At 43.0% G+C, this 15420-nt stretch overlaps 3 protein-coding genes across 4 annotated transcripts; 2 read left to right on the top strand and 1 right to left on the bottom strand.

Annotated features, from left to right (window-relative positions):
• The first annotated feature begins 88 nt into the window (after positions 1–88).
• Positions 89–6448, top strand: tfap2e (transcription factor AP-2 epsilon). 2 transcript variants are annotated; one of them, XM_037264519.1, is made up of 7 exons: positions 89–266; positions 1532–1975; positions 3665–3719; positions 4710–4941; positions 5502–5620; positions 5940–6078; positions 6180–6448. In XM_037264519.1, exons 1-7 carry the CDS (start codon positions 228–230, stop codon positions 6439–6441), a joined length of 1290 nt encoding a protein of 429 aa, XP_037120414.1. In that variant the 5' UTR covers positions 89–227; the 3' UTR covers positions 6442–6448. The 2 variants fall into 2 exon arrangements, with proteins under 2 accessions (XP_037120414.1, XP_037120415.1); XM_037264520.1 differs by lacking the exon at positions 89–266 and adding an exon at positions 602–921.
• Positions 6449–8622: 2174 nt separating this feature from the next.
• Positions 8623–13721, bottom strand: psmb2 (proteasome 20S subunit beta 2). Its single transcript, XM_037264342.1, has 6 exons — positions 13511–13721; positions 12945–13067; positions 12788–12858; positions 9082–9244; positions 8965–9014; positions 8623–8838 (listed from the first exon to the last, which is right to left on the bottom strand). Exons 1-6 carry the CDS (start codon positions 13599–13601, stop codon positions 8740–8742), a joined length of 597 nt encoding a protein of 198 aa, XP_037120237.1. The 5' UTR covers positions 13602–13721; the 3' UTR covers positions 8623–8739.
• Positions 13722–13726: 5 nt separating this feature from the next.
• On the top strand, positions 13727–14912 carry cdca5 (cell division cycle associated 5). Its single transcript, XM_037264341.1, has one exon. It carries the CDS (start codon positions 13839–13841, stop codon positions 14604–14606), a length of 768 nt encoding a protein of 255 aa, XP_037120236.1. The 5' UTR covers positions 13727–13838; the 3' UTR covers positions 14607–14912.
• The last annotated feature ends 508 nt before the right edge of the window (positions 14913–15420 follow it).

Genomic DNA, 15420 nt, shown 5'->3' with positions numbered 1-15420 from the left:
TCTATCTACCCCCCTTTTACTATACCTCACACCTCCCGCCCCCTTTCTTTTGAAATGTGCCCTCCTACTCTCTCTTCTGTCCCCACGACTCCTCACTCATACAAACTCCTGCATGGCGTGACACACTAACTCACTTCTCTCTCACCTCTCCACCCAACATCACTTCTTCTTTCCCTTTTATTATTATTATTATTTTTTAATCTTTCACTTTTTGGACGGGCTGAAGCATGCTGTGGAAGGCCCGGAACAAGACTGATGGCATGCAGGTATTCCATTCCATGTATTCCACTTATTTAATTTGATTAGACTGTGCGTAAAAAGTTGCGTTTAGTGCGTAATTGGAAGTGATAGGTTATTTTTATCGCGCATATTAATACAAAATACACAATAATGACGTGGATATCTATTAAATAAAAAAATAGTCAAATTGAAAAAGGAGATGCAATTCGTCAGGTAAATTATAAATATCAAAAAAATAGTGCGTCAAAGGTTTTTATTTAAGTGTGTGGGAATGTACTAATTGACTGAATATATCTCTTTAAGAGAAGTGGACCCCGTCGACCCCTCCCCTTATTCTCTCAGCTGCACCAAACCTATAAGTAGTGGCTTCATGGAGAGCATCCACGCCTCCGTCTAAATGTGTGTGCGTGTGATGGTGTGTACGTGTGCCGCGTGCGTGTATGTGTGTGTTCCTTGCTTGTGCGTAAAGTCACCGAGCCTTGAAGAAAAAGTAAATAACACATCGAGTTCATTAATGGACCGGTGAAACGAAGCTGGATTACATTGTGGGGAGTTTTCGTGATCTCTTGGAAGGTTGAGCATCCTGTTGATTTTTTTTTTTTTGCTGTATTTTTATTTATTTTTTGACATTGAGGGTATTCACAGTGAGTCCAGATGTTAATTCACACCTATTCAGCTATGGTGAGTGCGGCGCTTTTTACGCATTTGTTTTTGGATCATTTTGAAATTTATTAGCGCTTGATATCATAATTGTGCGCCCACTTGTTTGTTTTATTATTATTATAATGCACAAGACTTGAGTCTTAAAGGATTTGTCCCGTTTTGTATGACAAGTGACTTTATACTTGCGTTTTGCGCATTAAAATGAATGGCATGAAAATCTTTTTATGATATTATAAATTAAAAATTTTGCACATATGGAATTTCACTTCATATCTAGTGGTGCAAATGTCTGTGTCAAATAATGGAGCCACATTGATCCGGTTGACCCAGCTCTAAAAAAAAAAAATCCAATCGTGTCAGGATGTGCGCGAGCCTGGTGGATTAAATGGATTCAATAACTTTTTTTGGGACGGACAGTGCTTTACGGAATATTTGCGTAATTTTAATTATTTTAACAAAACGAGGATGCAACATTTTGGAGTAAGTGATCAAAAAAAAAAGTGCATTGCCGTGACTGCGACCTTTGTGGCATGCCAAGGGGCGATTCTGCCAGTATGCATTAAATTAGATATAATAATAAATCTTTGCACAGCTTCAAAATGATTTACAATAAAAGTTTGTGTTTTAGGAGCGCGCAGACGGACTGAGCAGCTCCTCACCGAGCGGGCGCCTCTCCCAGTTGTCCTCCCTCAACCAGGCCGCCTACTCTTCGGCTCCCCCCCTCTGCCACACTCCGGCCTCCGACTTCCAGCCCCCTTACTTCCCTCCCCCGTACCCGCAATCCTCCCTGTCATACTCCCAAAGCCAGGACTCGGCCTACTCCCACCTGTCGGACCCTTACCCCTCCATTAACTCCATACATCAACATCAGCAAGCCGCATGGCACTCGCAGAGGTCGCGCTCCGACGAAGCGGGGCTTTTATCGCAAACGCACCGGGCTCTCGGGCTCGATCCCCGGAGGGATTATGCGGCTGTCCCCCGCCTGCTCCACGGTCTCGGGGAAGGAGCCGCCGCCCTGGGAGACGGACCCCTCGGGATGCACATAGGACATCACGGCCTGGATGAGCTTCAGGTGATCTCTCTGACTTGCGTCTTTTTTGGAATGTTGGCGCTGCGTAACGAATGCGTAAAGTACGCACGATTTTAGGTGGGAAAAAAAAATAGTGGATAAGTTTAAGCTCAATCAAAAATCAATTCAATATGATTTTTTATTACCCTACACGTTAAAATGATTATTGTTGAGGGACTGCAAAAAATAAAACCAAAATATGGTGTCAAAATATATTTGGCATGAAACATCAAATGTGTAAATTATAATATAAAAATGTAGCAAATGTTTTTCCCAAAATACAACTTAAAGTGATTTCTTGACAAAAAATATGTTATAAGGAAATTACAATAATGTTCACAAATGGTAGACACCTCCTCAATAAAGTTCGTATTAATATTTCCACATAAGAAAAATATAAGAAGTTATGCATATCAAATAATAACACGATATCCCTTTTGAGTCAAATTAACCTGTTTAACAATTTTCAAACATTGCTGAGACGTTCACAAAACAGAATTAAATTATGCCCTGTTACATGAAGCATGGATGTTAGAAATCAATGCATTCGCGTCTTTTTTACGCGTGGCGTACTAGACAAAATGACTCCCACTATCCCCCCCTTCTGCATTTTTTTTTCTATAGCCCAAAAGAATAGTTTGTAAGGTTTAGTGAGCAGTCAGCTTCCCCGCACGCAGCAGGTGCAGCTGCAGACGCTGTTTGTTGCCCTGCGTGCTGCACAAACACAGCGCGACCAATTGATGTGCACGCTCATTATTAAGAAAAGCCACGTCGGGGAGGCGCGCCAGAAGAACACAGTCAAGGCGGGCATGTCGCTGCTAAACGGAGGCCTGTGCGACAAGCGTCTTTATTTGATTAATGGACGATATCCTGCACTATATGAATTTAGCACAAAGGAGCTCGCTCGCCTTTTATCACCGCTTGAATGAATGGAGCAAATGCATTAAACGGATTTCATTAAGTCAAACGAAAACCAAGCTGACTATTTGTGCATTTTGCGAGTTCAGTTCAGGTCCGATATGAACTTTTTTTTTTTCTTTTATGCATTAGTTTGAAACACTAAAAATGATAACAGTCACTGTTTTTTATTTGTTTATTGCTGCTGACTGCATTAAAATGGTCGACGGACTTTTTTCATGAGGTGTTTAGATCAACTTTATTTAACATCATATTTTTCTCCTGTGTATGTCAAATGATATCTTAGTTTGAACAATAATTAAATGATACAACTAGAAATTTGAAATTATTATATATTTATTTTTTTATATCATGCTATAAAGCACAGGTGTCAAACTCATGGCCCGGGGTCCAGATACGGCCCGCCACATCATTTTAGGTGGACAAATTCGTGTGTCATTACTCGAATTGCAAATTGTCTTCACTTTTAATAATATCTTTTTTTTTTTAAATATTTGACCAGTTTTTACTCATCTGATTTAAAATTATTTGTCAGTTTGTTTTGTAGCTTTTACTGTATATAATATGAGGTGCTCATACATTTATTTGGGTTGACAGTCATAATGGCCCTCCGAAAGAAGCTATGACTACAATGCGGCCTGCGAAAAAAAACGAGTTTGACACCCCTTGCTATAAAGCATCTTTAGTTTTTAGAGGATTTGAAGAGAAAAGCAGTGTGTGTGTGTAGGCTATAAGGCCAGTAGATAAATGATAGTGACTGTCTGCCTGACACAGGGAATGGAGGAAGGATCAGCCTTGGGCATCCTGGACCACTCTGTCATTAAAAAAGGTAAGCTCCTAATATATGTGTGTGTGTGTGAGGAGAAAGGCCTTGCGCTTGTGTCCAAAGTGTGCACCTATATAATTGTGCTATACATGCTGAAGGGGGTTTTGTGTTTAGTAATGGCGCTCCAACACCAGTCTTGCCTTGCTGACTGAAACACACACACACTCACGCGCACACACTATAAATAATTCTGTTTTGCTATTTCATTTGAAGTCAAGAAGTCCTCTAATACTCAGCTGCAGACTTTCACCCCAAAGGCACACATTCTTAATGAACTGTTCATGGTCATATGAGTGAGTGAGAGAGAGTGAGAAGGGCGGGGAGGGAGGGGGGGGGGGATTAAAGTGAACAGGAAAGGGAAGTGGGCCAAGGAGAAAAAAAATTGAGATGATAAAAGTGGATTTGTGGGGAAATTTGCAGGACCATTTTGGTAATATTAAAAATATTGAGTGGACTATTTTGTGGGCCTTTTCAATAGACACAAGGGTCCAGTTAGAAAGTAGAGGGGGGATGCGTTGTTTAAAAAAAAAAAAAAGAATTAGAACATGATCTCAAAATTGTCATGATAGCACAGTTAGCATCGAAGCTGTTTATTATGTTGCCGTCGACTGGACTGATTCAAAAGTTAAGAAAAACTCAAGTTGGTGAATTGAGTGTGAATTAATCTCTTTGAGGTGTGGAATCAAGTTTTTTTTTTTTTTTTTTTTGCATATAAAACAGAACCACCTGCAGTTTAGACAACAGAATCAACAAGCAGCGTGCCGCATTTAGAGCAAACACTGAATACATTATAGTCAGATGGGGATTTACATAAATGGTTTTAATTTCACCCTCGTGAACTTGAGCTGTTTTGTAGAAAGTAGCCCTGGTCTTCTATTGGATAGCTGGACACCCCTAATATGTTTTTTTTTTTTGGTGCCGCCACATTTCAATATGTCAAATTGAATAAAATGATTACCTCAGCCAATACCTTTTTCTCCTTTGACTTTCCAGTTCCCATCCCATCCAAGCTGAACGGTTCTTCCCTGTCCGCCTTATCTCTCGGTAAGGACGGCCTCGGCATGGGCGCCGTGTCCAACCCGGCCGAGGTTTTCTGCTCGGTGCCGGGCCGCCTGTCGCTTCTCAGCTCCACCTCCAAGTACAAGGTCACCGTCGGGGAGGTGCAGCGGCGACTCTCCCCACCCGAGTGCCTCAACGCTTCTCTGTTGGGCGGAGTCCTCCGCAGGTAACAGAAGCTAAACGAACTATTCATAAAAAAAAGAACAAAAATACATTTTTTTTCAGGGTTAGCTGGATAACTTTTAAATGCATTGACCAAGCTGAGGAAGGTCATGGACCTAACTTCAAAATACAACTCGTGTTGTCCCCGTCCTTCTAAACCTCTTTGATGATATCTTACAAGCACAAAGTGAGGTCAGAGCTTGAGGAACCAAAATGGGTCATGGGACAAAATCACAAGAGAAGGCAACATTTTTAATGAAGCCGGAGCCTCGAGGCAAGAAACTCATGGATGGGGCTCATTAAAGGATCTAAAAGGGAAGGAAAATATATTTCTCCTCTACGGAAAAAGGCGACCTCCTGCTTGGTGGCGATTCGTCACTGTCTGTCAGAACTGTGTATAAAAAAAAGGGTGCGTCAATAAAAGTCAACGGTGAGCAGAAAATAGAACATACAAGATGCATTTGAGTGTTGACAGGGATCATGAGACGATTTCAGTGGAACACACACACACACACAGATTGGACCATATACTAAAAACTGCTCTCTGTCTCGATCTCCCCTCAGGGCCAAGTCCAAGAATGGTGGCCGCTGTCTGAGAGAGCGTCTGGAGAAGATTGGCCTCAACCTGCCCGCCGGGCGACGCAAGGCAGCCAACGTCACTCTGCTAACATCTCTGGTGGAGGGTACGACGTGCGCTCCAACACGCTGACCCTCCCGTATCTTAACAGATTGAGACGGGCAGAAATATGTTTGCGTTCGCTTATGTGAATATTAAGTCGAGCGCACGCAAGTCCGGGGTGTCATTTAAAGAAAGAAGCCAAAAGACTGGTGAACTGTATAAATAGTGCAAGTGAGAAAACGGGTGCACGATATTTTCTCTGACCTGGCAGATTGCGCAACACTTTGTGCAGCACTTTCACGGAAACTCAACCAGATGTGACCTGCCCTGTTTTCATTGTGCTAAATTTAAATCATCTAATCACCTCACTCCTCCTCTTCCAGGTGAGGCCGTCCATCTGGCGAGGGATTTCGGATACGTGTGCGAGACCGAGTTCCCCGCCAGAGCCGCCGCCGAGTATCTGTGCAGGCAGAGCGAGCCCGACCAGCTTCCGACGCGACGCAGCATGCTGCTCGCTACCAAGTGAGTGGCACTTCCTGTTTGACTTGACCTTTGACATTGGGTTGGGTGTATCGGCAGAATATAGCATGTGTGACTCTCTCACCTTTTTTTTTTTATCAAAGGGAGATCTGCAAGGAGTTTGTAGACCTCATGTCCCAGGATCGCTCGCCACTCGGGGGCAGCCGACCCAGCCCTTGCCTGGAGCCCAGCCTCCAGGGGAGCCTCACCCACTTCAGCCTGCTCACCCACGGCTTCGGAACTCCCGCCATCTGCGCCGCGCTCTCCGCTTTCCAAAGCTACCTGATGGAGGCCATCAAAATGCTAGACAAAGGAGACGGCGGAGGGAAAGGGCACCATGACAAGGAGATGAAGCATCGTAAATAAACAGGGCTTAAAAAAAAAAAGAGGCCAGAACTTCTCTGTGTTGCAACCTTTGGGACAAATCGAGAAACGAGTCCAGAAGATGTACTGTGATGTACTGTAATGTTTGTCCATAAACCTCACTTCAAATGGACCTCTTCTCAGTAACATCCACATCAGGATGAACTCTTACATATGGCAGTATTGTTTTACTTCACACCTATTTTTATTTTTTTTTTTAAAAAGGCGTGTTTGTGGAAGTGGATTTTTCAACCGTTTTTGGACTCATGCGGGACGTGTCGTACATAAGCCATATCTGGGGCAACAACCTGCTCTTTCGCCGACGGGCTTCATTCTCGGCTTGGGTTTGTAGTTTTTAGCAGGGTGCTCATGGGAAATGGAGTTGCATGTTTCATCTGCTGTGGGAAGAGAGAAAGTTGGAAATGCAGCTCAAGGCGAGGGGAGGAAGTTCTACTTGTTGTGTATATAAGTTAAGAAAAGAGCAAAAATCATTTTGTACTTTGTGTGTATGTTTATTCTTGTTATTACCGTTGTTATTATTGTATTACAACATAAATGTAATATATTATTAAAAAAAATATGAATGGATGTGTTTTACAGATTTTTTTTTTGGAATATTTTGATCAAATATATATAAAAATACAAACCTAAAAAAAAAAAACTTCATATTCTCCAAAAATGTTAGTAAAATGAACCCAATTGTTTTATCATATACAAAATCAACGTTTCAAGATTTTATTTTCAGATGCGGTATTTCCATTACATTTATTGGTTCCTCACCAATTTTTTTTATGAAATAAGTTTCGTCTTCCAATTCGATTTGCAGTCCTCATAATGTCTAATGTTGTCATCAACAGTCGGAGGAAGCCTCCATGAGTTCCCCTCTAATCTTAAAACATCTCCCTTTACAAGACGGATTGCTTCCAAAGACCATCAAGGTCTCCAGAGTATCTTTAACGCTTTCATGACTTCTTAACGTGATGGCCCTGCAGGTTAACATCGAAGCGAAAAGCCGCAGATAGATCGTTGACACATTTATGCTTCCGTCAACATCAAACTATGCTAACTTCTCTTATTAAAAACCTCTTCAAATAGCGACTATGGTAAAACTAAGGGGGCCTAAAAGGGACTCAAGGGGAACTCCGCTCCATCTGCAGCCTTGGATGGGCACATGCAGAGGTTTGACCCCCAGTGACCAATAAGCCATCCAACTCGGATTCAACCATCTGTTTGTGAGTCACCTGCTTCCTATGGACCAGCTCTCCTGGTCCGCCAAACGCTACTTCAGCTTTCCAGGGGCCGCACGCATCCTCGCCAATACCTGTCTTATCTCCCTCGCTCTCCTCCCCATCTCATTACTCCTCTCAGTAACCTAACCTCCGCTCGCCTCCTCCATCACTCGCTCCAGCAACCACCCCTCCCTAAACCCCCCACCGCCTCCCTCTATCTGACACTCAGCAGGGCCGCTCTCCATCTCCGTGTGTGTGCCTGCAGGCAAACATATGCTGCTCTTCCCGTCAAGAAGATTCCGGTGCGTTTGAGAGAGGAGGGATTGTTTAATGTTTATTAATCACCTGTCTGTGGAATGGGGTGGCGAGACAGCGATGTTCAGTGACGTTACAAGCCTGTCTTGGTTTTACATTTACAAGGACAAATACTTTGTAAGATTCATGGAAACAATGTTATATAAGAGCACTTGCAAACTCACAGGTGACAAACATATGGCCCGTGGGCCATATCTTGCCCATTACACTTTTTTAGGCCCACAGCAGCAAATTTATTTCATGTCTCTTCCTGAAGGTGTATTCATTTAATATATACATATAAATATATCTACATATCTATATATATATATATGGAGTTGTGTGTGTGTGTATATATATATATATATATACACACACACACACATATATATATATATATACACGTACATATATATGCGTATATATATATATACAAATACACACATATATATTATATATGTTATATATATAATATATATATACATTTTGCATGTGCAAAAGCTATATAGATATATTTTGCATGTGCAAAAGCATGAGCAATTGTCCACTGCACATTGACTGAATCCAAGTGCAAAAGTACACAGCCAGGAGCGTGTTCTCTTTCCATGTTGCAGATGAGTAAACTAGAGAGTATAGCGAAAAGCACCACAGGGACAAAGAGTGTATATCTCAACTGCGTGTCACTTTTTATTGGAACAGAAAGAACAAGGAGGTCATTGGTAGAATAGAAAAAAGAAAAAAAAAGGTTGTGATTTGCTGGTAGCTAAGCAGGGAACGGTCACTTGGTGGGAGAGAGCTTCTCCAGGTCATGGATGCCCTCCTTGTCAATCAAACGGACGGTGAAGGAGGGAAGGTTCAGGATGAAGCGTCTGTTCAGCTGGTGGAGGGAGAAACAATCAGGACATAAGGAAACACTAAGTAAAACTGTATTGGATGAGAAATCGACTCCTAATTTTCAGAAAGTTATTGTATTCAAATTAAAGTTAAAGTTAAAACAACTCACTTCGTCAATGCACTTCTTCAACACGTCTATTGCTTCATCTCTGGTCAGATCTGGAAGAAACGAGGACAGGTTAACCAACTGTGAAATTGGGGAGACAAGCAGTGGCCTAACACAAACCTGGTCTGTAGTAGCGGTCGAGGATGGAGAGCGTAAAAAAGGCGCCGTAGCCGTGAGCGGCGAAGGGGGCCTTGGCCAGCGAGGACAGGTAGTCCATGTAGTAGAGACCCGGCCCGTCTGCGTCGTCGTAGCCCGCCAGCAACAAGTTGACGTGATATGGCGTCTGAAGAGAGGAGACGATGAAGGCCGACTCGGCATCCCGCCTTGCTCATGCCGAGGATGATCGATGTGCATTGAATCTCAGATTGTTTAAGGTATGCTGCTCGTTCCTTACTGACCAAGGGAGCGTCAAAATTTTACCGTGAGAGGATTTTCACGTTACGGAAAATGGACGACATGGAGCAAAACTGTTTGTTTATTTAGTCACTTGCAGTGTGACATCTGCTGGAAGTCAGCACCCGTGTTGCCTCCTCCATCGCACCCCCCCCCCTTTCGCTCGTTCGTCCCCTCCTCTCCTCTCCCGCTGCCTTCACCCCGAGCCCCCGAGTCACGCCAGGGCTCATTAAAAACTTCTAAAGTCGTTTCGCTTGCACCCCCGCTCCATCTTTAGAAATTACATCTTCCACGCTTCCAGCCTCTTCTCTCCCTCCAGTACACTAATTTCTTTCCTCAATTAAAGAAAAACAAAACGCAATTCGGAGGGCTCCAAAAACATCGAGGAGCCTAAATGCTTGACAGACAAAGAATGTTTTTGATTAGCGGCAAAACAGAAAAACAATAATATTATGCTGGCTCTCGCAGCGAGGTGATTCATTCGGGCTACGATCTCCACACCTGCCCTGTCATTTCAATTTCGCTCGCATTTGACCTGCTTATTTCGGCGACTTGTGTTGGCGTGATATTTGCCACGAGGGGGATGATTGTTATATCCCCTGTGGAGCGGGTTTTAGTGTGAGTGTTAATAATGCCCTCGCGCTCACTCACTCGAAAGCAACAAATATGTGTGTCGGTGCACAGCAGGTACGGACGAATAGTGTGTTTGCACGTGCGTTTTTTTTTTGTTTTTTTTAAACTCCTCTGTGAGCCGGCAAACACCCCAGTGGCATCACCCCCACGAAGCAGACACCTGCCTCACTAGTTACAATGTAACAATAATACAATCAAAATAACCTTCCCATGTCACCTCAAAGGCACCTTGTTAACCCCGCCACCTGAATTCACACCTCGATTGACAAACAATACATCTGATCAGCGCCGCACACTTTTGGAATAATCCACAACCCGACGAGACAAAAAGCTGCCTGGTGAGTGACAACTCGCATCGACAACGTCCATAAAAACCGGGACGCGAAAACAAAGCAGCGAGATGATTCGAAAAATTAGCGACCACGCAAACAGGGTACCGCTGTTCCGAGTCGTCACCCAAGTTTCAGCTCTGCCTTCCTTCCTGTGGCCCGCTCCTCTCCCCCCAGTTTTTGCACCCTGCCCCCCGGGCATGTTCCCTTTATTGGCATTTCTCCTCAATCTGTCCTATTAATTGTTCATCTGTGCAGGAGCCGTAGAGCTGTGTGCAATATGGCACCAGTAATTATTTGTGCCAGTGTTAGAAATTGATCACGCACACATATGGGCCCAGCTGTAGAGCGAGCGGCGCCGTGCAAAGGCTAACAGGTTACCGTCGCAATGATCGCTGTTAGGGGGATGGCCCTAAAATCAATTATGCTATCGCTCCCTGAAGTATTCAACCCTTGTGTTTAATTGCTATTAATCATAAAACATTGAAGATTACAATCATCTACTGCGGGACAAAGAGATTCGACTTGTTGTTAGGCTCGGCGTTAAATCCTGCGCCTCATTACCGATGCGGGCTTGCCAAAGCCTCCGGTGATTATGTTTGCCGCCATTTTTTTTTTTCTTCCTTTGTTTCGCTCGCTCTCCCCGCTCCCCGAAGCGGGAGTAAACGCAGTTCTCCAGAGGTTAATAACGCCGGCCCAGTTGTTTTCCTGGACGGCAGGTTGGTAAGCGGCGTGCTACGTAAACCACGTTTGTCCGTTCAGACGCGCTCCGCTGACGAGAGTTAACGACACCTCCCGGTGGTCGGCAGCCACTGGAGTATGACATCTCTTAGTCTATAGAACTCATCTGGAATGCATCCTGCAGGGGGGGGGGGGGAAGGCCATATAGCACTGATGAATTTATCAGCCAGTAGTTTTTAACCTAGGGCTTTGAATACGCTGGCAATGCGGTGATTATTTTTCGGGAGGGGGGGGGGGGGTTTGACTTGAGGATCGAGGAGTTAAAAATTGGGATCGAAAACAAATCATTATCTTGATAAAGCGTCTTTTAACTGTGGCTAGATATTAATCTGCTTTGATTGAATCAAATTAATTACAAGCAATTGTCAAATATCTGGGACAGTTGCCCAGACAGCAACTGAACAAAGGTTAGAACTCGAGGCAGTTTCATATAAATCGATACTTAATGACGTTTTGGTCCGCCGACCGTCTTAAACTGCGAGTTCATTAGTGCACTGCATGAAGCAGATTTTGGCAGAGAATAAAGAAGAAAGAGTCCACCAGTTGCTATTTTGTTACTATTTCCAATCATTTGTAAGCAAATTAAAAGAAAATCGATTGTGAAATATTGATGTTCCGGACTTTATATTCAAAAGAAAACATGGGGGGGAAAAAAATAAACGGTTAACCCAACACAATTTGCAAATGTTCGGATACTCTGGAGATTGCTGAATGGATGAGGAAACATAGCTGGAGGAAGGTGTGGGATGCTAGTTGGGAGAAAAAATGCTTTGGATTTGGTTTTTCAGCACTCCTGAGAATGCAGCATTGATAAATCCTGCGCTTACAAAGCCAAAGTCGTAACCATGAGGCACAAAAATAAAGATTCCCTTGCAGCGGATGACAAGACATGAATAAAAATGTTCTGCTCAACATTTTCCAACCTTGACTGAATACAAATGATCCCGAAGCACTCTTCCATGTGCAAATTTTTGGCGGATTCTTTTCTTTGGGTGGATAAAGCCTTGTTTCCATCGAGCAGGTTTGCATTTCACAGCGTTTCGATCCATAAAGTAACTCCCAGACATACTGGAGAATTTCAAACCATGTGTACATTGACTCCTACTGGTTCTCACACTCCATTTTGTACAGTGTGGGTCTACTGAGAGTATGTGTTGTCCCCACTGGGACACCCACAGCCTCCCTTCACGCCCCTCCTCCCGCTAGCCCGCCCCTATCCCTGGCTCGATGTGTCCCACATTCCCTTCCCGGCTACACTAATTGTTTTTTTTGTAATTATTTTCACCCTTCTGCTATTGTGAAAGGAAGCAGCTGCACAGTTTCGGACAAATGAGTGCGAGCGTCACGACATACGCAAATGATCAGAAAAAATTGTTTTAGCAAAAAAAAATAAAAGTAAATTTCAATTATTTGCTATATATTGGCTTAAGCGCACAATGTTGAATTTTTATAATGACTAATTAAGTACTGTATATACACTGTTGGTATATCTATCATCAATGAATTTTAAACTGACAAGTGAAACATCTATTGCTTTAAAACATCAACAGTGAAATTAAAAAAATCTCCATGGCAATTTAATATGTGGAATTACCAATTCATCTACTTAAACACCCTGTTTTCAAATCAGGGTTGCATAGGGTGACATTATGCATACTTACTAAGTTGTTATTATTATTATTTTAAATTATATATATTATTTTATCCTTTTACATGTTGAGTATAGTTACCCTGCTTCTAAGGTACTCCGCAAGGTTCTTCCTTGTGAAATTTGCTGCGGCTGCTGGGCTGAGCTCATAGCCTGCAAAGACAAAGATTTAAAAATAAAAATAAATTAGACAAGGTATTTCCTTTTAGTAGACTTATAATCCAATTTGAAGTGCTTACCGTTTCTCATTTTGTAGAGCTGCACATTCTTTTGGATATACTCTGCAAACTGCACCGTGTCTCCTGCCTCCCCCACGCACAGCAGCAAGATCTTTTCGCTAAGTTTGAACATCTTGTCATCGTCTGAAACATATGGGGACAATTAACCATCACAAAGTGCATCTTGAGCATTTTAATCACTTTTGGACAGATTCATTTTTGCTTTGTTATTCATCTTTTTGTACCGCTTTATCCTCACAAGAAAATACAGGAGAATTTGTCTAATGAAGCTATTATACATATAGAATACATCTATTACATGAAATGGACACATTTAATATATTTATATGACATACATGTACAAAGCCATGATAACAATTACAAAAACAATCTGCGTGAATTTAACCTCGGACGGTTTAAGTAGAAATGAATAGGAACACTTTCACAACAAAGAAGCTAAAGTCGTACCCGACACACAAATGTATTTAATTCAAGACGTTCGGAAGTTTAGAATAATACACCGACATAAGCATGATATGTCAGTTTCGATTCGGCTAGTGATGCTAAGCTAACACATTACCACTTACCTTCTTTCAACTTAATTACACTGCTGAGCGCGGCATTATCGGCAGCGACGAGGACATAATCTGGTCCCTGTATACCGATTAAATATTCCATTTTGTATTACGGGGGGTAACGTAATAGATATTAATGTATATAAAAGACGCGCTCTAGCTTCGCTTGCTCAGATTATTCAGCAAAAGTTACGAGTAGTCGTCGCAGGGGTTATACGTCACCGGAAACCGGAATGACGTCAAAAACACGCGACTCGGGCGGGCATTTTGAGCGGACTTTGTGCATTTGTCGCTGTACACTCGTCAAAAAAAAAGTGCTGTATTCGTTATTTAAAACCCGATGGGAGATCGAATGAAGGGGCGAACACCTCCGAGTCAAAAAACGATGGATTCGAATAAACTAAACGACTCGACGCAGCGGAGACGATCCCCGCGGCTGACATCTCCCTTGGTAAATACGGAAGAAAACATGGCGCGTGACAGTAATGTTCCCGTCAAGCGGTTTATTACCGTGAGGAAAATAGTGCCAAAGAAAGCAATTGCTGCATCCGCGCACGACAAAGAAAACACACCGAGGCGATCAGAAGGAAAACAGCAGAAGAGGCAAAAGATCTCCACTCCTGGTTCCGTTCGGAAGAGCGGGCGGCTCTCCAGTGCAAAGAAGGCCACCGTGCCTTCTGCGACCCTTGCACCATCCACGCCGGTCCAGCATCCTCCGCAACAGCTCGAGGAGGAACCACGCGATGCGATGTGGTCACAGAAAGTGCGTCGCTCCTACACCAGAATCAGCGACAAATCCTTCAACAACCCCGAAGCACGAGAGCATCTTTTCGGCTTCGAGATGCTGCAGACCCCCGAGGTGGGACGAAGCGTGAGTCGAGCTAATTCGGCTCTGGAGTTTTCAAGCATCACCTCTGCCCCAAGTTCTTTCATTCTGGACGGTGAGGACTGTGGTCCGGACATCGACATCCCCGGGGTGGCGTTGGTAAAGAAGAAGAGGAACCGCAGGAAGGTCCGGCAGATCGACGTCACGGAGTTGGACGCCCTTTCGGCCAAGATGAACGCTGAGTTCCAGGAGGCTGAACAATTTGAGTTGGTTGTGGAGTAAAATCAACGTGGACACTGACATACTGGTTAAATGTCACATTTAAGAGGACAGTTCTGCGTTAATCAGTTATAATATTGCCTATTTTCACATGTTCTAGCATCTCCTTCATGGAAATTCTGCCATAAGTGTGTAAATGTTTAATAGTATTTTGTTTTTCCTCTCTAAATAACGTCCAATTCTAAATAAGTCCAATTCTGCAGAAACTTGGACTTTCATAAGCACCTGCTGATTGTTATGGTAGTTAACCATTAAAGAAATTTCTTGTTTTTCTGCTTCTGTTCTTAAATAAATATTACATTTTTATGTCATTTGCGCTTGTGACATTTATTTATATATCAAGTAGAATATTTTACAAAATGCACGCATGTGGTGCAATGGACTTTTAATACGACAGTCGAATTTCCTTGTGGACAAATCCCAATCACGCTGTTGCGCAATGCGTACAGCCGAGACTTGTTAGACAAATGCACCGCATTCCTTCATGCAGCATTGGTCTCCAGTGATTATGTCAGGCTGAATGAGTGAGCCATCAGTCTCCATTGAACAACCAGTGGGCAGGTAAAACATTGGCTCTCGGGGTTTTTAACAAGCTAAATGGATGTGTGCTTTAATTTGTTCTAACAGGGGGGGCGAGTGCTTCACTGTCACATATGTCTTTTTATCCAAGCTGCTGTCTGGAGGTGTGCTATGAGCAAGATGTTTTTTTTCAGTCAACATTATTAGGGATTGGCAGCAGAATGGTAATTTTCATCCAAGAGCCCTTTGCACTTCTCCATAAAAAATAGTTTGTGGCTATGTTGTTGAGAAATAATGA

This window comes from Syngnathus acus, chromosome 11 (genome assembly GCF_901709675.1).
Source record: "Syngnathus acus chromosome 11, fSynAcu1.2, whole genome shotgun sequence".
NCBI lineage: Eukaryota > Metazoa > Chordata > Actinopteri > Syngnathiformes > Syngnathidae > Syngnathus > Syngnathus acus.
The sequence above is the reverse complement of the archived record's forward strand: the minus strand, read 5'-3'. Positions and strand labels throughout refer to the sequence as shown.

Coding starts and splice junctions, on each gene's coding strand:
- tfap2e (XM_037264519.1), top strand. CDS start 228: ATGCTGTGGAAGGCCCGGAACAAGACTGATGGCATGCAG. Junction 267..1,531: donor ACAAGACTGATGGCATGCAG/GTATTCCATTCC, acceptor TTTGTGTTTTAG/GAGCGCGCAGACGGACTGAG. Junction 3,720..4,709: donor CCACTCTGTCATTAAAAAAG/GTAAGCTCCTAA, acceptor TTGACTTTCCAG/TTCCCATCCCATCCAAGCTG.
- psmb2 (XM_037264342.1), bottom strand. CDS start 13,601: ATGGAATATTTAATCGGTATACAGGGACCAGATTATGTCCTCGTCGCT. Junction 13,068..13,510: donor TGTAATTAAGTTGAAAGAAG/GTAAGTGGTAAT, acceptor CATATGTTTCAG/ACGATGACAAGATGTTCAAA. Junction 9,015..9,081: donor CGACCGCTACTACAGACCAG/GTTTGTGTTAGG, acceptor CGTTTCTTCCAG/ATCTGACCAGAGATGAAGCA.
- cdca5 (XM_037264341.1), top strand. CDS start 13,839: ATGGGAGATCGAATGAAGGGGCGAACACCTCCGAGTCAAAAAACGATG.